Source organism: Erithacus rubecula (assembly GCF_903797595.1).
Source record: "Erithacus rubecula genome assembly, chromosome: 17".
NCBI lineage: Eukaryota > Metazoa > Chordata > Aves > Passeriformes > Muscicapidae > Erithacus > Erithacus rubecula.
Window position 1 is genome coordinate 3,544,317 of NC_136669.1, and position 21,811 is coordinate 3,566,127.

Genomic DNA, 21,811 nt, shown 5'->3' on the forward strand with positions numbered 1-21,811 from the left:
CAAAAACACCCAGGACACTGGAGTGTGTAATGACAGAGGACCTAAAGCCCCATTTAATAACTTTATTAGTGGCTCCTACCCAAGAATTCAGCCCCAAAGATGTAACCAAGGCAGTCTCATTATTTATTACAAATCAATGACATTTTTTACAACTGAAATTTCTTTTATTCAAAACATTTCTTTGCAATTTAAGGTTTTACAAAAATGCAAGTAATAAAAACCTAACTAGAAACAAAAAAAAAAAAAAAATTACAATCACAACCTGCAAGTGAAAAATGCAATCTCTCAGTTATTTTATACTCTGATTTTAACTTTCTACTTTAGTATCCTTTCTGCATTCCCAGCTGTGATGGGCACTGTAAAACTGTTCTCTCCACCTGAGACATCCCTTCAAACCTGTGCACAGAGCAGGGAAACCCACCTTGAACAGCCTTACAGGGCACGGCCACTTCCACCATCCTCTGTCATGATTAAGTGGCAAATTGTGGCAAAAAAGCAGCAGGTTGTGCCCAGATCTCCCCATAGAGATGGGATCATCCTGCAGGGGATGAAGTTATTTACCCACCCATGGAGGAAAAACCTCCCCTGATGCCCCAAGCCTGTCCCCAACTTTGACTTTTGCATGGTCAGAGCTCAGCCCAGCGATTGCACCAGGGGTTTGTGACAAAACACAGAATACCTGGGACAAGCTGTGGCTTCAGGGCTCTGGCTACTGAGCCTCTCCCAAATGCCAAAGCAGCAACAAAACAAAATAACCCTTTTTGACAGCAGGGAAGGAAAAAAAACAAACAAACTTTCACTGACTGGCTGATTTCTCAAACAAATATTTCCAAAAGGAAAAGAAAACTCAGCTGGCTTCCAAATACACAAATTAAAGTGATTAACAGAGATTTTTCCCGTTACTATTTCCAACCCAACCTATTTGTTATGAGCATCCGTGAGCTGAATGGCTACCTCTTATCATGGATCCTGTACTAACAGGGTATTTCAGGGAAAGGCACTCACCTGAGAAACAGCAATAACAAATCCTGTTCTTTGGTTTCCCCCAGCTGTACCAGACCAGCCCTATGGTGATACTCATGTGGGAAAGCACAAGTCTGCCCTGCCCCCCTCATCTTCTGTTCATTCCCCACTCTCCCTCTTTTTTCCTTCTCACTTCATTTTCTTTGGTACTTTCCCAGGGTCAGCTGTCCACCTGGTTCCAGCTGTCACCTTTATCTTTCTGTGTATCCCACTTCTCAGCAAAGAACATCCTTCCACTCCTTTCTGGAGGCTCTCTGGATACTTATCCTGCCTCTCCTCCATTACCTCATCCCCAGAAAGAGCTGGCCTGCCACACCTGCCCAGGATGAATAACTGAATTCAGGCTGAATATTTTCTATGCTACCTACAGACACAAGTTATTATCTTTAGTAGCCCAGGGCATCTCAAGTTTATTGTCACTTGCAGGAACACGAGCACATTACAGCACCATGAATAGCTCTCATTTGCCAAAGAAACTGAAGTAAAGTCACTAAAGAAATTGGGTTGATGAACACGGAGGTGGTCCTAAGGAAGTAATGCCATGAGAGTTCAGAAGAGGGTGAATGATATTAATATAGCACATCTTGACTTACAAAAGACACTGGCCCAAATTCTCCCCTCTGACTTTCAGATTCACTAAGACAGCTCTGCATGCAAATGTCACCAAAACCAAAGTATGGTTTTGTTGTTTAACAGGCCGTTCTGGTGCTTTTAACAACAACCTTCTTATCCTGATATGAGCTATTTTATTGACCTACAGCTCCATCCCCACCCTGGTGATGCTGAGAAACTTCCCAATTTGCCTGGGGGCTTTATGTTCTATACCCACAGGGTGAGGGAGAATCACCCCGCGGGTCTGAATGACCCAGGTTTGTAAAGTTTTCTCCAGGAAAGAACAATTTAGGCAGACACCTCCTCGGGGAGCCCAAGCTGTGCTCAGCAAGACACCTCCGAGGTGGGCTGGTAGAGTCAGGCAGAGCAGCAGATGGGTGGGAGCAGGCAGAGCAGCGCGGCGCTGCAAAGCCGTTCACGCTGAGCCCAAAGTTCTTTGTCCTTTCCAGCCGGGAACCCGAGGACACAGCGCATCTGAAAGTGAACTGCAGTGTCCTGGCATGCAGATTAGGGATATAAAACCACTGGGAATGGTACGAGCTGGATGGCGGTAGCCAATAGATCTTGACATCCTAAACAAATCAATAGCTGGGAAAATAGAGCTCAGCTGAAGTGTTGGGGTTTTTTTTAACCTATAGAATGAGGCTGAGAAGGACATCCTTTCTATACCTCCTCAGAGCCATCCTGCTCAAGCTAATACAAATTGAGATTTTTCTGTCTGGTGATATATATATATATATTTTAAATAGGAAAGTTACTTGCTCTGCAATTTTTCTAAGATTGTTCTCAAAGACAGATCCCACACCCCACGCAGACTCTGCTCAGCAACAGCATCACGGCCCGATCCCAAAAATTCACCATCCAAAAGGCAAAGAAGACATTCCCAGCCCAGATTTTTCTCTCCTCCGCACACGAACACGTCTACAGCCATTCCAGCCCCACTCCCTGCGCAGCTCAGGCTCCCATCGATGGCAGCTGGGCAAAGGTTGTTGGGCAGGATGTCCGCAGCGCTGCCTCCGGCTGTCCCCGTGTGTTTGCTCACTGACAGGGCAGGAGCAGCCGAGGGGACACGGGGGACAGGCGGCCCCGCACAGCCCGCACCGCCCGCTCCCGGTGCCGGCTCCCGGTTCCCGTTCCCGGTTCCCGTTCCCGGCCGCGCTGCAGCCCGCGGGGACCCGCCGGGATGACATCAGCGCTCACCGGGAGCCGGAACGGGGGAACGGGGGAAACCTCGGCCGGGGCTGCTCCGCGGGGACCGCGGCAGCGCAGCGCATCCCTCCAGCGGCCCCGGAGCATCCCCGCTGCATCCCCCCGCGGTGGGGAGGGGGCTCGGGCACACCCTCGGCGGGGCACAGCGCCCGGAGAGCGCAGAGCCCCCCGCCCCGTCGCTGTGCCGTGCCTCGCCATGCAGTGCCGTGCCGTGCCGTGCCGACAGGTACAGGTGCAGGTGCAGCCGCCGCCCGCGCCCCCCGCCTCCCCTTGCCCTTACCCGGGGCGGCGCAGTCGGCGCACGCCGCGTTCCCCGGCCGCTGGAGCAGCTCCACCAGCGCCTTCCTGCTCCTCTCCTTCGCCATGGGGGCGGCTCGGCGGGGCTGCGCTCGGTCCAAGCGCTACGGCAGCCTCATGGCGCGGGCGGGGGGCGCTGGCGAGGCGGGCGGCGCCCGGGCGGCTCCATTCGGCCCCGCTCGCCCCGCGCACGCCGAGCGCGCTCCGGCCGCGGGGAGCGCCGCGCCGGGGCGGTGCTGCCCTGCCCTGCCCTGCCCTGCCCTGCCCTGCCGTGTGCCCTGCCCTGCCCTGCCCTGCCCTGCCCTGCCCTGCCCTGCCGTGTGCCCTGCCCTGCCGTGTGCCCTGCCCTGCCCTGCCCTGCCGTGTGCCCTGCCGGTGCCGCTGCCGCCTCCCCGCGCCGCTCGCCCGCGACCTCCAGCGGCAGCGCCCGCCGGGGCGGCTCCTGCCCCCGCGGTGCTCCCCGACCTCCAGGGCATCCCGCCCGTCCTGCTGCCTCTCCTGTCGCCGGTGGGAGCCGGGAGTCTTCACCTGCGGGATGGGGAGGCTGGCAGCAGCACCAGCTCTCACTGGCCTTGCCACTCAAGCGCCTTGGCAGGTTTGGGATGCCCCTCTAAATAAGCAGCTTTTGGGGGTATTTGCGGAGGTTTCACCAGTAACCCCATGCACTCCAAAACACTCCTCCCTCACTGCTGTCCTTGCACATCACCACCAGCTTCCATGTCTGTGTCTTGGCAGGACTGTCCTCCAAGCGTCTTCCCACGTTTTTCACACTCCATCGTGTCAAGGGAGTACTCGGGGAAAAACATCCCTGTGTCATTTTGGCTGTACATCTCGTGCCATCTATGGGGCAAGACTCCTTGTTTTGCCAGGCAAAGACTAAAGTGTCACTCAGGGGCAGGATGTGGGAAGCTTTTGGCCAAGGAAATGTTCAGGGCTATGCCTCCTTAACCCTTGCTGAGATCTTCTTCTCACCTATGGGTCACTGGTGATGCTGCTATGGCCTGTTTGTGGTTCACACATCTCTGCTTATAAAAACAATTTTGGTCTTGCAAAGCAAGCCCCCATTTCAGTCTGCTTTCTCCAACAAAGCAGTGCCCTCCTGCAAGCTCAGCTCATGCCATTCATGCTGCCCATGAGATTCAGGGTGTGCACGAGCAAGAGGAGGTTTCCAGTAGCTCCTGGAAAACTTTCAAAAGCAAACCACCATCTTGATCCTGCAAACATGAGGATGTGAGCAGGTTCCTGAGAATATTTTGTGGGAGAAAATAGCACCTTAAATACAGGCAGAGTCATGGCCTGGTACATTTACAATGCTTCCTTTGCCTGGAATACCTTTTCCTAAATGACTTTTGCATGTGTGCTGCCAGACAGGTGACTGTATCCAAGTTTATTTCTGACTGTTTTAAACTGATGCTGGACTCTTCCGTGCTGACTCAACCCAGTGTCATGTATCATGCTGGGCTTGCTGCTTTCACACACATAGCTTGATAAAGTCTGGAAACTCACTCCCATGCTAACCAAAGGCATATTCCTCCTCACAGACCTTTTTGTGAGGAAACCGATCTGCTGCATCCAGACCCTCACCTTCTTCAGCCTCTGAGTCACTGGCACTCACCTGGAACACTGGCTTCTAACACCCTCAGGGTGAAACCAGCTCAGCAGAGTACCTTAACCCTCCACACCTGTGCTGTTCAAGCTTGACAGTGTAAATGCTGCAGGATCAGAGCTTTACCTAAGCCCAGGTTAGGCCAGTTTTCATTTGTACTTTGGCTTTTTCAGAAGAGGCATTTGTTGAATGCTTCATGCAATAGCCAGGATGCCAAACATGAACTTGCCACGGGCCAGCACTGGGAGCAGGGAGGGGGTTTGGTTTGAAAGTCTCTGTTTAGCTTCCCATTAAGACTTATTGATTCTCTTAATTTTTTGTTCTCCTGGTTGCTAGGCAATTCCTCTCTCTCCTCCGTGTGCTGGAAGCCAGAGCTGCAGACAGAAATTTATATCTTGTAATAAAATCAAATAAAACAGAGCCTGTTGTCAATGATGAGAGGGGGGAGTTTCATAAAGGACAGGCAGAGCAGGGCCAGCAAAGGTCAATCAGCAGCATCCTCAGCATTTAAGTCTCATCACAATTGCTCCAGACTTCACATGGGGAAACAAACAGCCCACGTGGGTGGAAGGGAGGTGGAGAGACAGGGAGAAAAGTTGGAACTAAATGAGCCAGAAATGAAGATAAACTTTTGTTCAATGGAAAATCAAAGGCTTGAGCCGACCTCACCCGTACAGGGTATCTCAGTGAATTTACTCCTGGTTTATCCAAGGTTAAGAGTTTGGGTATTGCCCCAGTGTTGGTTGGCATAATATTGATGCAGGGCAGGCACTGAGGTTCTTCTGATAGACATTGACTCCTGAGGATTGTGATTCCTGGTGTAGGAATCTGGGTAAAGAGCAAAGGTTGCCCCTGCAGGGCTGGTGGAGGCTGATGGGCATCACTGCTCAGGCATGTCTGTGTCAGACTGTTCCTTCCTCTGAGCTTGGCCCCACATTTTTCCTGTGGGTAGCACCTTACAGGGAATGTCTAAATGAATTTGCTCCTACTTCTTGCAAAATCTCTGACCAAACTCTCTGGAGATGAGTTGTCGCTGTCAATACATCACCCTCATTCAGATGCTTCCTGTTTCTCCACTGCTAAACAACTTGGAGGTCTGACACAAATTCCTATCCATATGTATGTAAATACTTACATATTTATGTGTGAAGATGTGTTTGTTTGTAAACAACACACACTTTTAACTCAGTCTTTTCTAATTCACAAGGTTGTTGCCTTAGAAACGGAGGTTATTAATGCGATCTCCCGAGGTGCTAAGCACGGTGGCAGCAAGGGCAGCCTATGGAAATGCCAGATGCTGAGGTCAGGGCAAAGAACACTCAGAAATTCCTGGAAACCTTTCCATCATCTTTGTGATGACGCCCTGAAACTGCACAGACATTCTCCCAGCCCTTCACATCAGCTCCTTTCACCCCGAGACTGCCTTTTGTTAGGAAAGAGCTGTTAACTCTGGGGTTTAGTTAATTTAGCCCTGAAAAGGCTAAATCAATGTCACAGCCATGCAGGTAAAAGGGTGTTAAACACATGCCTTGATGTGACCCAGGAGCACATTCCCAGCACAAGGTGGGGAAGCATTACAAATTCCTGCGTGAACAGCAAACCTGAACAGAAATATCAATAATTCATGCCACGGCAACTGCATTCAAGCAAAACTCTGGAGGAGCAGATACACCAGGCAGGATTCCATAGGCTTCCTCAGCACCACAGGGGAGGCAGCTCTTGCAGCTGAGTAAGCTGCAGCACTGGCACCCACACCTATGTTAAAGCAGCTCATTTCCGTTGCAGTATTGGTTTCCTGTTCAAAAGAAAAAGAAAAAAAGGAAGAAGCCAATCCTAGAGGTTGTTTTTTTTTTTTTTTTTTTTTTAATGAGTTTTCTGGGTTATGCAGTTAAATCAGCAGTGGGTATAGCTGGGAGGGGGGAATGCCACAGAGCAGAGAGCTCAGATCAGGGCAGTTTAAAAACTCTTGAACCAAAAATCCAATACTGATGCCAACTTTCCCTTATTTTCAGCAAATTGCTGTATGGAGCCTGTGAGATTGTTTTTGTGTGGAACAGGGAAAAGCACATGTGGTTAGGATGTGTGGATCGAGTTGAAGAGGGTGATGCAGGAGAAAATGATGTGAAGGTGGGAAAAGAACTGTTATGTCCTGTGTCTGCAGAGCTGCTCTGCATCTGCAGCACCCCTCGAAGAAGACAAAGTGTTGTGCAGCTCTAAAAGTGTCCCAATGCAGAGTGATCTGCAGATCAGGGTTTCTTCCCATTTGCATAGTGGTTAATTCTATTGCAGCCCAGTATCACCAGTGTGAAAAAGGGGAGCCCTTTGCTCCCATGATTTAACAGTCATGCAAACCAGACCACAGAGATCCTCTGCAGGGAAGCAGAACTGGGGAGAATGAGGACAAGGGGGTGTTCAGACCAAAACCTCTTTTTTTAGATTTCTGCAACACCCTAGAGCTGATCACTGCTCTCTCACAGCCATGCTGCTACAAAACTTCTCTAACCACCAGCCTGTCATGTGCTCTGGACACCCTTTCAGTTTCTTTTCTGCCTGCCTCTGGCCAGCAATGGGCTGGTTGGGGGGTCAGTACACGGCTGCAGGGGCTGCTTAGTTGCTCAGACAGTTTGGGAGCCAAAATATGTCTGAGAGAGAGAAAGAGGATGTAATTGATGGCTTGAAGATGTTGGATATTTGTATGTCTGCTCCATGGCACCTGGGGAAATCTGTGTGAGATAAACAGCTCTGCAACAGTCCTGTTGTTGCACCAAACCCATTTCCTATGATGTAAAATATGACATGGAGGGGCAGCTGAGGGAATTGGCTCCATGGCAGCTGCAGTGAACCAGCTGGAGCTATGCTGATTGCTGCTGTCCAATGACAGGCTCTGTTCTGTGCACAGAGGAGATGAAATTAGTCCAAGGAAGTCAACAGTTCACCTACGTCAGTGGTAGACCACTGCTTTCAGCATTACTCCTGATTTATCCTAACTGAGAGACTTAGGCCTGTGGAATTTCTGTATGGAGAAAGCCAACATGTGTGTGATGACATTCATACATCAGGGGATCAGCTCCTCCAAAAAAAAGTCAAAGTGATCATTCAAAGTGTGATGTCATCAATTCAGTCTGAGTCAGAGACACAGCAGGACAGGTTCAGTGTGCAAACAGCAGGGCAGCACTTATCATGGAAATTGCTTTTGCTCAATTCCAGTAATTTAATTCCTTCCTGGCTCAAATGGCTCATCCTTCCAGGTACAGCTTGGAGACATTCAAGCAGGAGATTGAGCTGTGTGATGTCACATTCCAGGGTGGGCACAGTGTGACCCACCCACCTGCTGCCAGCTCTGGGAACCAGGGGCTGCTCCAACCAGGGACACAGAGCAAAGAGGATGATGGAGGTGCAGGCAGGACCACGGGATGGAGGGGCTGAAGTCCAGAACTTCACTTCTGGTCTGGAAGTCTCTGCAGCAGAGCCTGAGTCACTCAGAAGAAAAATTTAAAAGGGCATTTTAAAAGGGCACAGAAGAAGAGAGAAATCAGTGCAGTTAGTGGCCCCAGTGGTCTGGTGTCACAGACTGCTGCCTTCAGCTCTGGCCCAGCTCAGGCAGCTGAGAGCACATCCCCTTCTGTAGCACTGCTCAGCTGTGATTTGAATGAAGCAGTGGACAGAAACAAAACCGTGGTTTTTCTCTAGAAAGAAATTAAAAATCATGGCCTGAAGAAAGCTGCCAAACAGCTGGAGATGATAATTCAGCCTCCCCCCAAATTAACTTTGTCCATAGAAAGTTGAGGGCCATGTCCTACCCTTCCTCTGGTTGCTGATAAGATTGTTTAGATGTCACTGTATGCCTCCTAAAAGCTCCCATAACACTGAGATACAGAGCATGCTGCTCATTTATCTGTTTATTTCAGTATGCTTTGCCAAAGAAAAATCAGCAAAGAATTAATTAACAGCAATTATTTCTAGCAACAACAGAGCAGCCCTGCTCCAGAAGCCATGAAAACAACATCATGAGACCCCTGTGGCCAAAAAGCCTCTCTGAACAGGTGCAAAAATAAACAATTTTATAGCAGGGTATAAAAAGAGCCCGAGCCAGGTTGGGGAATGGCAGGAGACCAGCCATTCCCATGGCTGAGTCAGAGCAGCCACCCAGGTGACTTTTGTGAAGGAGCCTCAATAAATGAACCAGAGCAGAAGCAGCGACCTGAGTGAAGAACCAGCAGGACCAGAGGGTTTACTACAGCCATCAGCCTGTGTTAATAGTGCTGCTGAGGTGATTTACTGTCCCAGGCAGTCCAGCCGATTAGAGCTGTGATCTAAAGTACAGCCAGCTCCAGTTTCAGTGATAAACATCACCCCCCTGCCTATTACTTGCTAAAATGAGCTGAAATAAAGCCATCAATCCAGACATCTCTGTGCTCAAATGAGTCCTTCTAGCTGGCACCACCACACCTGCAAGTCTCCTGCCATGCCTGCTAAAAGGATGGAGGTAGATGTTCCAGACACGCTCTCATTTTTCACCTACCTGGTTCTTATTCAGCAGCCAGTGAACTCAGCATCTCTGTCCCTTTGACCAGAGTGTGCACCTCCTGTCAGCACAGCCCTGCAGTGCCCCAGTTCCTGTAGCATCTCTGTGCTGCCCATGCTCCTGAGCATCTCCCCTCTCACAAGGTCAGGATGCACCTCCTGCCAGAGGTGTTCCCCTCCATGCTGCCCCCCTCCATCCTAGCTGTTGGCACAGTCCCTCTTTTCCACCAGACTCTGCAGCACAGTTTGGGATCAGGGGAGACTAAACTAAACCCCACACTCCACCCAGCTGTACCACTCCCACGGATTCTGTGCACACAGACTGTTCACACCTGACCTGTGGCACTGCCTCTGCTCCCCCATGTGCTGGGATTGCATGGACACAGACACCTACACCTCTGGATCAGACAGAAATTGGAAAGCATAGAGAAGGGGGGCAGGTTTGTGCTGCCTTAGCAACCACTCTGAGCACGCACATGAACATGGGGGATGTGCCAAACAACAGGCACACCCCAGAGCCTGTGCTCTGTACAAGGCTGAAGACAACCTGCTTAATCCAGGGGGTGAAATCAGCACAACTTAACTCCCACCCTCATGCTCAAGAGCAAAAAGCCAAGGGAGGCAACCTCAGCCCCCAGCAAGGAGCCAGCCTCATTACACCCCTGGGATTTCCTACTTGGTGCTTGCTCATGGGGCTCTGAAGGCTCATTTATCACTGAGGGGGTTTTGCTCCTGCCTGGTTCAGCATCCTGGGTTACCAGCAATTTTCTCAGCATTGATCTGATCCGCAGCTTCTCTGCAATCCTGAGTGACAGAAGGAATTTTTTTCCCCATCTGGGTCTGCCTGCCTAAAAACTGACTTCCTCAGTGTGGTGAAATGCTTTTCCATCCAGCCAGCCCTGCTGCCTGGGGCTGTCAGTGCAATCCAGAGGGGAAGAGCCCTGGGTAGATTGGCAGCAGATGGCTGCAGCACACAGCATCACCTCAAAAAAAAGGCCATCCTGGTGTCCCAGATTCACTGGTGCCATCATTCTTCTACCTTGCCCACTAAGGAGAGATGTTTCCAAACCCTGCCAAAAAGCAGAGCATGGTTTAATAACAGAGAAATGTAAATTGAGCAGACACAAGGGGGCCTGACTCCCTCACAGAGCACCCCCTCCCATGCTGCTGCCTTCCCACGTGCTCCCCGTGTTCAGCAGCTCTGCAAGCAGCATCAGGACTGGGTCTGTGAGCAGGTTCTTGCTGAGCAGGGCTTGCTAGCAGCAAGAAAACCAGAAATCCTCCAGAACTCAGAGCTGTAATCTCCCCTAAGGTTACTAAAATAGGCAAAGGACTCAGCTGCCCAAAGGGACTGTAGAAGCACTCCCACCACCTGATTTTTAAACCCATCAAGGTGAAGTGAAAAGCCTGGGTCATTCTGTCTCCTTGCTTTCTTCACCCCCCTACTGTTTCTTTGTCAGGCTGCTTTCCATCACTGCTCCTGAGTTCACCATAATTCATAAGGACCTGGACAGAAAAGCATCCACAATACAAGGTGGTTTATGGGGTTGCTCACAGCCAGAGCCCAGATGGACCCCAATATCCCTCCCACAGCAGTGGGAACCAAGCTCACTCTGTGTGGGAAGGGCTGCTTGTGCAGGCATCCCCCTGGAGGTGGGGAAATGTGGGACACAAGGGCTGGATTCAGCTCACCAGATTTGATCAGCTGGACTGTTCTGCCTCACAGAGGCTTTGTTGGGCTATATGGTGAATGCCAGCTTGTCATTCAGCCAAGCCCAGCAGGAGTCAGCAAGCCTAAGACTGATGTACCTGCTAATGCAAATCCCAAAATCTCCTGGATAATGAGAGAGAGAGCACAAGCATCAGAACCTCTAGGGAGAGCCATAAAAATCTGTCCCTGTATCATCATCAGTTCCAGGAAACAAAAAAATGGATCAAGGTCTATCAAGTCCCCTGCATACACTCATTGGACTTCTAGGTGACTTTCTATGAAGCTCCTATTTTGAGCAGTGATCAATTATGCATTTCAAGCCATATGGTACCTTCATTCCAGAAGGAAGGCATTTTGTCTTGAAATCTGTAAACTAGAAAATCTGCTGCATCCTGACAAAAAAATGCAACATTGCCAGTTACTCACAGAAGCAGAATCATTAAGAAAATAAAACCAGGATAAGTTTAATCAGATGTCCAGTTTTCATTGAAATACCCTTGGAAAGGAAATATACCCTTGTATTTGCACTTCCAGTCTTTTTTTAAATGAATCTGAGTCAGAGCTTTGATTTTTGTGGGAAACTTGATACAATATACAACATTCCCAATTTAGCAGAAAGATCTCTTCCAGCATGGATCTCCTCCAGGCACAAAAGCACTGAAGTCCTCTGGATAGATATGCTACCAGACATGACAGCAGTCCTGCACACTAGCAGAAGTATCATTCCCATCCCAGGAATTATGGATGAGAAATGTAGAAAAATACTGCTCTCCAGTGGAGCCAGAACATCCAAGGCACTTCTCAGAGCAGCAACAAGTGATGCTCCAGACACTGACATTTTCTATATGGCAGCAGGCTGTTCCTTCTCTCAGCCTCCTACAACCCAGGTTTCATTCCAGAGGATCACTGAAAATGGTGCTGCCTCTCAGTTCTCTGCTTGGAGTGAGACAACAAGGAGATGAAATTTAAGAGATGCTTTAACTCATTGCCCCTCACCTGGTTCAGCCAAAACCAAAGGCAGCAATAAGTAAAAGCTGTTTTCATTGCTGCCCCAAGGACAAATAATCACCAGCAACAATGTGTTCTCCCAAGGAAACCAACCTGGTGACCACTGACCATAAGTGTAATACCCAACCACAAGGAATTCCTTGGGCTTGAAGCCCAGGACAAACTGGGGAGAATGCTTTGGGGAAGGACCAAGGGTGAAGGTCAGCAGCCACAGCCACTGCCTGCTCACAGCCCCAGGCTCTGAGCCCACAGCTGCTGACAGCTGTGACCCTCCTGCTGTGTCCTTGCAGGTGGCAGATGCAGCAACAGTCCCTCCTCAGCACTGAGGCACGGCCTCACTGTGCTCCTACAAAGGACTTTGGACTATGGCCCATTTTCAGAGGCTCTCTTTGCATAGGCTTTCCTGTGAAAGCACACCCAGAGCCCTGGAAATGTTTATTAAACCCTTTCTTCCTGGTTCTGCAGGTCACTGTAGTTGTTTGGAGAGATACACCTAGAGCTCAAGGTCTCCCAGGAAGATGTAACGATGGTTAACTTGCAGCAATGTTCTCTCTGTAAATAACTGCTGTGATCAAGGTTAATCTCTTTGTGGTTGAGTGGATTTTAATCTGAGCAAAGAATGTCTGGGCAAAGCTCTGCTGATCCAGAGCCCTCCGGGGACTCCCTGGGAGCGATCCCAAGCAGCTGGGTGCCTCATTAGGGTGTGAACGAGGCTTTGCCACAGAAAAGCTCCAGCAAAGACAATTGCAACTGCCTGGCTTATTGATTTCTATTGTGATGGTAACAGCTCACATAGATCTTCAACACAGCCACCACTTCCTCCTGCCTCGGGCTATCCTTCCACAGCTGTGCGATTCCACCCAGGCTGGCAGCGCGCAGTCAGTCCCAGCTGATCCCCGATGGTTTGCTGTCTCCAGGTCGCAGCTCTGTCGGCAGGTGGAGCCTTCCGGCAGCCGGCACGGGCAGCACCCGGCAGGCTCCTGGCAGGAAGATTGATGCACTCCCACAGCACAGCAGCTCATCAGATACCAGTGCCCCTGACAAACTGCCTCCGCTGGAGCACACACACCTCAGCCCAGCGTTTCCAGAATACAGATTTTTCCCAGTATGGTGACAGGCTTCTGGAGAGGTTCCTCCTCAGCCTGGGCACAGAAAAGCTGGCTATGAATCTACTGCTTTCATTTGGCTTATACCCCACTGGCAGTTTAAAGGAGCAGCAACCTGAATACTACCAGCAATACTAAAATACAGAGGTGGAAATTAATGATGTGTATGTTGGCAGGAATTAATTGAAGAACATTCTGGGAGCTCTCCCAGATGACTCCAGTGTTGCAGGGACTTGTCCCCTGAAGCACATTGGGAAAACCATTTGACCCCAGGTCTGGCACTAATGTTTTTTTTTCCCACCACTTCTCATCTGCATCAGATCTCAATTGTCTGATATCCATCCCCCAGCAGCTCTGAGCTTCCCTTAAAGCTGCACCAAAGATATTTTTTCCTGCAGCCAGTGCTTACAGCTAGGACAGATGTGCCTCTGCCCATTCCCTGAATTTTCACCTCTCTTCTTGTCCTGGCACGAGGGGACAGCAGCTGACTCACTGTGCTGGGATGCAGGATGAGACGTGCCCATGGATCTGGACAGGGTGAGGATGTGATCTTAGGGCTGGTGAAAGGTGCAAACCTCTCACCCCCGCAGTCCTGTTAGGGTGGCAGTCACTCAACACCTCACAAACTTTGTAACAACCTGGAGGACAGAACTGGCATCAATGTCTCAGGAAAACACACCCCAGCTGCAGAAGGAACTGCCTGGCCAAAACCACAGGCAGAATAACAACCAAAAAATGAAGCTACCACTAGTAACAGCCAGATTACTCCCCCACCACTGGTGGGCTCTTTCAGACCTACCAGAAATTCACTTTGCCTTTCAATATTCAGGGAGCACAGAAGCATGAAATTTGATTTCTTTCTTCTGAAGATGCTGGAGATTATTTTAATTCTAACTTGGTATTGCTAAAAGAAAGCTCTTATTCAGTGGTTTAATATGATGTCTTTTAGTATCTGTTGCAGCAATACAATCTCTGCTTTCTTTCCTAGAAATGTACTAATCTCACCAAAGGATATAATTTGAACAGCAGAATGAAGTGGAATAAAAATATGCAGCAGCAGGGAAATGTCCTTTTCAAACAGGAACCTGCTCTGAGCTATATGCACTCTGTTCCATCAGATTAGACAGAGAAACAATTTAAATCCCAGCCCCAATGATCTGTATGAAGAGCAGAAAATGTTCTTTCACCCTTCCCTGGAACTCAGTATGAGCAGATGCACAGTGGAGAGGCAGAAGCAAAAGCAGAGAGCAGGGGAAGTGAGATGTATCAGAGAGGGGACACCAAATAACCAGTTAGAGAAGTGCCTTGGCAGAGACAGCCACATACACAGAGAAATGATTCACTGGGTGAAAACCAAAAACAAACCAGCAGGGATAGCAGGGCAGAACATACAGTGGGAAACACATCAGAAGATTTACAAATTTATTGCTTGCTTCAAACACATTTCTAGGGGCTAACAGGCTAAATTATTTCTGCTTGAACTCAACATTCAAGAAAGGCTTCAGCTGCATTAGAACATGCAAGAGAAACACCACTCTTCTCAGTTAAATGATGAAAAAATTATGTGAACACTGCTGGCACAGTAAATAAAAGCAGAATCACTCCCTGATAGATGCCTGCAACTAGAAATACTCTCCCAACAATGATGGAAGATGAAATGACTGAAAAAGCACCTTCCCTCAAGTACCCCCACAGGATCCAATGTCTTCCACAGCAGGGTGGGACCACCCCAAGGACAGGCACTAATACCAGGATTTAATAAAAAGCAATTTTAAAGTATAACAGCTTTATTTCCACCTGGCAAGTAACTGATGTTATCAGTACTGCCCACAGAAGACTAATCAGTAGTTCAAGACCTACACAATAAAGGACTGTTTGGTTTGGGTTTTGTTCTCTTAATAGAGGACTTCACTGCTCTTACAGAGACATGGAGAACACTTTGGGCTGTAACTGTTTTGCCTCTAGAGAAATTAAAAGATAAAAGTTAAGAAATACTTGAGCAAAGCAGACAAAGGCAGTACATTTGCTCATTTGCTCTTATTTTAGGAAAATTAAACTTTGGAAAAAAGGTTCTTTCAGCAAACACCTCCTGTTGCAATATGAACAGAATGTACAATATGTACTACATTCAGATTATGCTTTCCCCTCACAAGGAGCATCTTCATCACGACTTTCCAGGTTTTTCTTCTGATTTCTCATTTATCAGGTCTTTAAATCCCAATTTTTCCAGTGGTTCATTAGCCATAAGTTGCCTGAGTAAAAAAGAAGAAAAAAACAAAAAACATTTTAGAGAATCCAGCCTACAACCAAGAGAACAGCAGCATTTTCCACTTCAATTACTATTAATTACCCTAAACAGACCCAAGACATCTACACAGAGTGACTGCTGTTTGATAAGACCTGAGAAAATTCACTTGAAGGAAAGCAACATTCAGTGATTTATTTTCCCCCCTTAACAGTGGTTTTCCAATTAAATTTGTTATTTCCCCATTTTAGATGCTGAATAAGTTTTGTCAGAAACCATCCTGAGTCCTGGTTATCTTTAATTAACACATTGCATAAGAGCTTCCTAAAATTCTACCAATGCCATCTACATTTTCAAGTGAATCTGGTTAAGAACAGCCTTTGATTTGCAGTGAAATTTGTGCATTTTCCAAAGTTCCCTGACTCACCCTTGCACAGGAAGCCTTGCAAAGCAATGCATGAATGGAAACATCCCTGAAAAACCAGTCACCAACACTTTCTTCACTTGAACTGAGGTACAAAAACTTTTGAAACATATTTCTAAGGGGCTAGCAGGCCAAATTATTTCCTCTTCCACTGGAACTCAGCATTAATTTAGACTTAATTGCATTAGTGTTTGCAAGAAAAATAAAGCTGGCTCTGATCATTCATTATGTTATACTCAACACTTGTAGGCATCTTGAAAACAATCAGTGCTTATTGAGAAGGCTTTGCCTTGCTCCCTTAAAAAAAAAATAACCTTAAAAAATATGGTGTAGGAAACAGAATAAAATAATATGAAGAAGTAAACAGGCTATGAAACACATTTTAAAAGGCATCTAGTTCAACTGATGTCTGGCTATGTGAACTGTACTGAGAGCAGTCTGGATTGAAACAGATCGCCGTGGATGTCACTCGAGCAAGGGCGGTGGCAGGGAGCCGGTTTCACAAAGATACAGGCAAAGAAATTGCGATACCGTATTTCAGTTTACAACCGAACGGATGGTTTGATGGAAAATTATCCACCCGTGAGCAAAGCTTCCATGGAAAAGGCGAGCAAAGTACGGGCTACAACTGAAAAGAGAGACAAGCTTCACGCTGGCCGCCGTGCCGGGAAGCCGCTATCTCGGGACAACACGGAAAGCACAAGGCAGGTAACCCGCAGATGCCACACGGAGCATTTATTCCCCCCACGGCCAAAACCTGCCGCGGGCAGGGCGCCGCCACTCGCCTGTCCATGCGGCACTCCAGGTAGGCCATGGCGCTCTGGCGGCACGCCGCGCTCTCGTAGCCGCTGTGGCGGAGACACTCCATGAAGCGCTCCTTGAAGGCGCTGCACTCCCCTGCAACACACACAGCGGGGGCCGCGCTAGCGCCGCGCTCGGGGGCGGCGCGGGCCCGGCGGGGCGCGGGCGGGCCCGGCGCTAGGCCGCGGTACCGCACCGAAGTGATCCAGTGGGAACGCGCCCTTGTCCGGCGGCCGCGGCGTGAAGCTCTTGCTGCTGAAGTTCATGGCGGTGGACATGTCGCTGCCGGGGCTCTCTGCGGTCACTCCGGTCACTCTGCCGCCGCCGGGGGGAGCCGCGCACCCAGCGCGCCGAGGGGATCACGTGACCGCCGCAGCCCGGAAGGGGCGGGGCCGCGCTGTCGCGGGAACGGCGTGGGCGTTGCTACGGCAACCGGAGCGCGCGGCGCGTCGCCATGGAGACGGCGCCGCCGCCATGTTGGGCCGGGCCCCGGAGCGATTCATCCTCACTGTGATAATTGATAAAAGATTCGTGTTAATCATAAAAGTATTGGCGTTTGTATAAACCAGAATACTTAAAATAAGAAAAGAACATGCACCTAGATAAAGGGAAATATATGATTAAACCCATTCCGTTTAAATCCCCCTGTTATGAATTTTGTATATTGAATATCGTATACCAGTTTGTAAAAGAAAATAAAAGGGGGTTCTCCACAGCCTGAAAGGTTTTTTTTGCAGAATCAGATTTCCTGCTTTTGTGCAATCAATCCCAAACTATCTGCTAAAGATCAGAATTCCCACTTCTGGTTTTTATCTACCAAGAGCAGACGGTTCCATGGCCAATTGTCCCAAGAGTTGTCCCACTGAAGTTTGGAAGTTTCTTTGCCCACCACTGCTTACCTTGCAGAATTACTACAACAAAACAATAACAATTATTGATGACTACAAGTAAAACCATCCTGTAAAAAGGGAGCTGCAAACCAAGTTGGGTGGAAGTGTGGAGTGGGCGGTGACCCCTCACGTCTATATAAAATAAACCAGTCTATATAAAATAAACCAATCTAAATTTTGCTGAATATCGAGACTTTGTTTCTCATTTATAACACTGGGGATGGCACTGGCAGGAAGGCAGGATCAGATTCCTTAGAATTAGCAGGATTTTGGGTGGGATGTCCCCATTCCACTCAACCATGGTGGCCACTATGTGGCTCCTCATCTCTCATTAATCCTCATGGTTTAAGTTGTGCACAAATCCAGACAGCACTTTATTATTATTTATTGTTATTTTGTACCTCCTACCAGCACTGGGAGAGCACCTGGGTTCCCATCATGAGGCATAAACATCGGTGACACCAATAAAACCATGGGGCTGTTGGCAGAAGCTTGAGAAATGGTGAATTTCCAGATCCTCAAGATGTACAATAAAGAAAATCAGCCTTTCTGCCTGCAGGTTTACAGCACAAACTCTGCAGATCCACAATCATCTGAAAGGAAGATGAGAAATAGTTTTAATTTAACTCTCCAAGTGTTAACCGTGGATTATGCTGGCATTTCTTCTTCTTTGCCCATAGCTGCAATTGGTTTAAGACAGTATTTTATCTTTCTTAAGTTGATTTTCTTTTAATTAAATGACTGAGCTAAGCAGAAAGAATTTGAGGCTGGGAAAAAAAAGAAATGAAAAAGCTTCAATTTTTAAAGACTGGCATTATGGAAATATTAACTGCAGATCCATTTAAAGTGTCTTTTGTTTATGCTTTGATTGCTTTCTTATTACAGCATTGAAATTGTAAATGGAAAATTACACCATGTTCTATTACATAAGCAACTGGTTTGCACAGCTTGAAATATAAGGTTTTATTACTAGGTTTTCAGGGAGATGAACAATAGATGGGTTTTATTATACAGTAAATAGCACTTTTCCACTTGACTTCATTATAACACTTAATGGTAAAAGGGAGATACTCCTCTTTCATAAATACATGCAGCAAACTCTCTCCCAGATTTCAGGTGACCAGCAGGGAATTAACTTTGGTTTATCTGGACAAGTTCAACTGACGTGTCAAAGCACTTGATTTTAGCAAACTGTGCAAATTACATTCCTTACTTTCTGTCACAGTGATTTCCCATGCAATGAAGGAAGAAGGAAAAAGATGTGCAAAGATGTGGAATTATTCCCAGGCACCCTTTCCAGTTCTGTTTAACATCTGTACCAATGATCTGGGTGATGGGGTTGGGTGCACCCTCAGTGAGGTTGGAGATGACACCCAATTGGGCAGAGTGTGGATATCAGGAAAATTCACTTCCCAAGCATTGCCACAGGCTGCCCAGGGCAGTGGTGGAGCCCCCACCCCTGGAGGTATTTAAAAGCCACATCAATGTGGCATTTGGGGACATGATTTTAGTGGTGGCCTTGGCAGCACTGGGGGAACAGTTTGGCTCAATGATCTTAGAGGTTTTTTCCAACCTAAATCATTCTATGATTCTCTGCAAAGGCTACATTGACTTGCTATATTTGATTATATCCTTTTTTTTTTTTAAACCTATTTAACTCAGGGTCTTTCTTCGGAGTCTTAAGTGTTGTAGTTACTCAAATTCAGGTCAGGTATAGTAGCAGGTGTTTGGTTATCATTACTTAATGTTTTTATTGCAAATGCCAGTTGTATCTTCTAGAATTTCCTTTAAAGGTACAGGTTGTCATACAATCTAATACACGTGCTTTAGCAATTTAGGATATATTTTTCCCATGGAGATCAAATGAAACCCCCATTAGATAACCACTGTGAAGGAAAAAAACCTCATTTGTGGATTAAACCAACCAGCTCAACAAAAACAGAGCCACAAAGAGCAGTGCCACAAACAGAGAATTAAATGCTTTTCACATATTATCTTTCAAAGAAATGAGAGACTTTTGAGAGCATCAGGGAAATCTGAAATAGCTGCTTCAGCAAAAGGGTGCCCATTGTACAAGAGAGATGAGATAATTCATAGTGTTTCACAGTATCTCTACTCTGGAGTCCTGAGCCCTTGCCAAAAATTAGAATGCTCAAATTAGAAGACTTCTCAAACTAGGGAAAATCTTGTCTATTCCCCTTTCAAGTTACACAGCTTGAAATAAAAAAGAAATAAAAATCTAAAAAAGAAATAAAAATCCTTTGCTTGAATCAGAGGTTTTCATCATTAATTAGGGACTGAAGTAACATTTAAAACTGTTCTTTTCCAATCTTGTCAGATAGTGCTGAAAACTTATTCTACTACTGGTGTCTATCCATCAGCTGGACAAACTCAGGAGTTATTATATACTTACTTTTTGGAAGCACCAAATTAAATAATACTTCAGAGAAGAACCTTTATTCTTTTTTACAGGCAGGGAATCATCCGTGACTTCCATTATTTCCCCTCTCACCATGCTGCCTCTTTTTAGAGCCTGCAGTCTCAAATTATCAGCCAGTTAATTGGAAAATAATTTATTGACAAGCCATGAAAGGCTCGGAGTAAAGCACTAGGGGATTTCGTAGCTTGACTTGGGATAGCTGTAGGAAATTAATGAGTTGAACAAGACCAAGCACATTCAGATGCTGGAATTTGTGCCCTTGAGACTGCTGTTCCCAGCCCAGGCACAGGCACACCTCAGAGAAACATCCTTCCAGCATCACTCATTCCTACCCCTCACCTTTGCCAGCTCTTACATAAGGCCTCTTGCTCCATCACTGCCACAGGCTGTTGGAAACCATTTTTCTCCCTTTTAATCCAGGTTCCTAGACAAGCAAAAATGCAGAATATTGCCAGAACAGTCTGGGGAATGGAGATTTTTGTTGTGGATGATTAATGAAATATTATTGTTTTGTGCTTACAGGGAAATTGTAGTTTCGTGCCAATAAGGTCAGGGCCTTATTATGTTATGTGCTCTATAAAGATGTACTGATAGTTTATTTTCTATTACTACTGAGCCAAAGCCTCATGAGTTTAGAGAGGACCTTGTAGAAATATCCACACTGTACTGAGAGGTGAAATAAACCTTCATTTTAAATTGTTCCTTTCAATTCTGTTACATCTAAATCTTCCTCTCCACCTGCATCAAGATGGGCCCAGAAGTAAAATGCTGGGACCCTGCTTCTGTAGGTACCAACTAATCACCCTTCATGAAATGCCTCTAATTTCTCTTGGATTAATACCATTTCTGCAATATGTTGTTGAGAGAGATGGAAGCCAGAGACCCAGAACAAAAAATCCTTGTAGTTGTGTTGAGAAATTTGATTTAGCAGCTGTGTTTTGAAAATTATCTCTTTATAACCCACCCTACTCAATACTCATCTCCCAGGTCAGGCTGCAAATGTAGATCTGGAAGATCATGGTTCTAGCTACAGTTACAAGAGATTTTACTGCAAATCTTTTTGTAGATATACATGTTAAAAAGTACACTACCAGCACCAAAGCCAAGGATCTCCCATGTGTTTTCTCCCTGAGTGAGACTCATGAAGGAATGGCATCTATTCAGTCCAAGAATGAGGCTGTTAAAAGAAGCAAAAGCCCCAAGTGTGGTAAATGCTTAAGACAAGTGGGAAATACTCTCACCTTAGGCTCTGCACAGGAACAATGCATTAATCTCATGTACAGATTTTTTTATTTTCTTCTCCCACTGACCAGAATTATCACATATAACCTTGCAACTCAGAATATGGGGGGGGAAAAAAACCCAAAACAACCCAGGAATCTCTTTTTAAAATATTTGCCATAAAATAAAGATTTTTAAATTTTTTTTCAGGTGTTTTTCTTTCCAAAGTGGATTTGCAACCCACACTGATTTGACAGATGAATGAAAAGAAATTAAAGAGTCGTTTGTATATAAATGAGCAAAGTGAACACTTGAGATAATGATCACTACCCTGTAGTGATCCTGTCTGTAGAAATAAAGATTTGCAGGGTGGGAAGAAGTGGGTGCAGTCCAATAAAACAATGCAGTAATGATGAAAAATTGAAAGAGGTCAGAGTCGGAAAGCTTTTGATTTCTTTTTGCAGTGGCATTTGTCAAGGCAAGCAAAATCCATTAGCAAGGAGCAGCCTGAGTTTTAACACATCTGGGTCTTTAAAAATGTTAATGTTTAATGGGGTGTGCTCTGGCTTTATATATCCCTGATAACAATGCAAGGCTGATAGGCATCTCTGGTGGCTGTAAAGCAGTGGCAGAGCCTTGCAAGGCACTCAAGGACTTGCTGTTCACTCTCATGGTTTATGATGTTATCAGCAGT

The 21,811-nt window shown here is 46.9% G+C and overlaps 2 protein-coding genes across 3 annotated transcripts in view; both read right to left on the bottom strand.

Annotated features, from left to right (window-relative positions):
• Nucleotides 1–3,420, bottom strand: part of ADAP1 (ArfGAP with dual PH domains 1) — a 45,917-nt gene extending 42,497 nt beyond the window's left edge. Inside the window, exon 1 of one of the 2 annotated variants that reach the window (XM_079321177.1) lies at nt 3,125–3,420. In XM_079321177.1, coding sequence (XP_079177303.1) covers nt 3,125–3,209 — 85 coding nt within the window. In that variant the 5' untranslated portion in view covers nt 3,210–3,420. Of the gene's footprint in view, nt 1–2,493; nt 2,605–3,124 lie in introns of those variants that run through there. The other variant, XM_079321178.1, reaches the window with a different exon arrangement.
• Nucleotides 3,421–14,850: 11,430 nt separating this feature from the next.
• Nucleotides 14,851–16,912, bottom strand: COX19 (cytochrome c oxidase assembly factor COX19). Its single transcript, XM_079321194.1, has 3 exons — nt 16,763–16,912; nt 16,551–16,662; nt 14,851–15,348 (listed from the first exon to the last, which is right to left on the bottom strand). Exons 1-3 carry the CDS (start codon nt 16,842–16,844, stop codon nt 15,261–15,263), a joined length of 282 nt encoding a protein of 93 aa, XP_079177320.1. The 5' UTR covers nt 16,845–16,912; the 3' UTR covers nt 14,851–15,260.
• Nucleotides 16,913–21,811: the final 4,899 nt, after the last annotated feature.

Excerpts from the sequence above, each read along its gene's own strand:
- COX19 (XM_079321194.1), bottom strand. The coding sequence starts at position 16,844 with ATGTCCACCGCCATGAACTTCAGCAGCAAGAGCTTCACGCCGCGGCCG. Across the intron at positions 16,663-16,762 it reads GTTCCCACTGGATCACTTCG|GGGAGTGCAGCGCCTTCAAG; the intron begins GTGCGGTACCGC and ends TGTGTGTTGCAG. Across the intron at positions 15,349-16,550 it reads CTGGAGTGCCGCATGGACAG|GCAACTTATGGCTAATGAAC; the intron begins GCGAGTGGCGGC and ends TTTTTTACTCAG.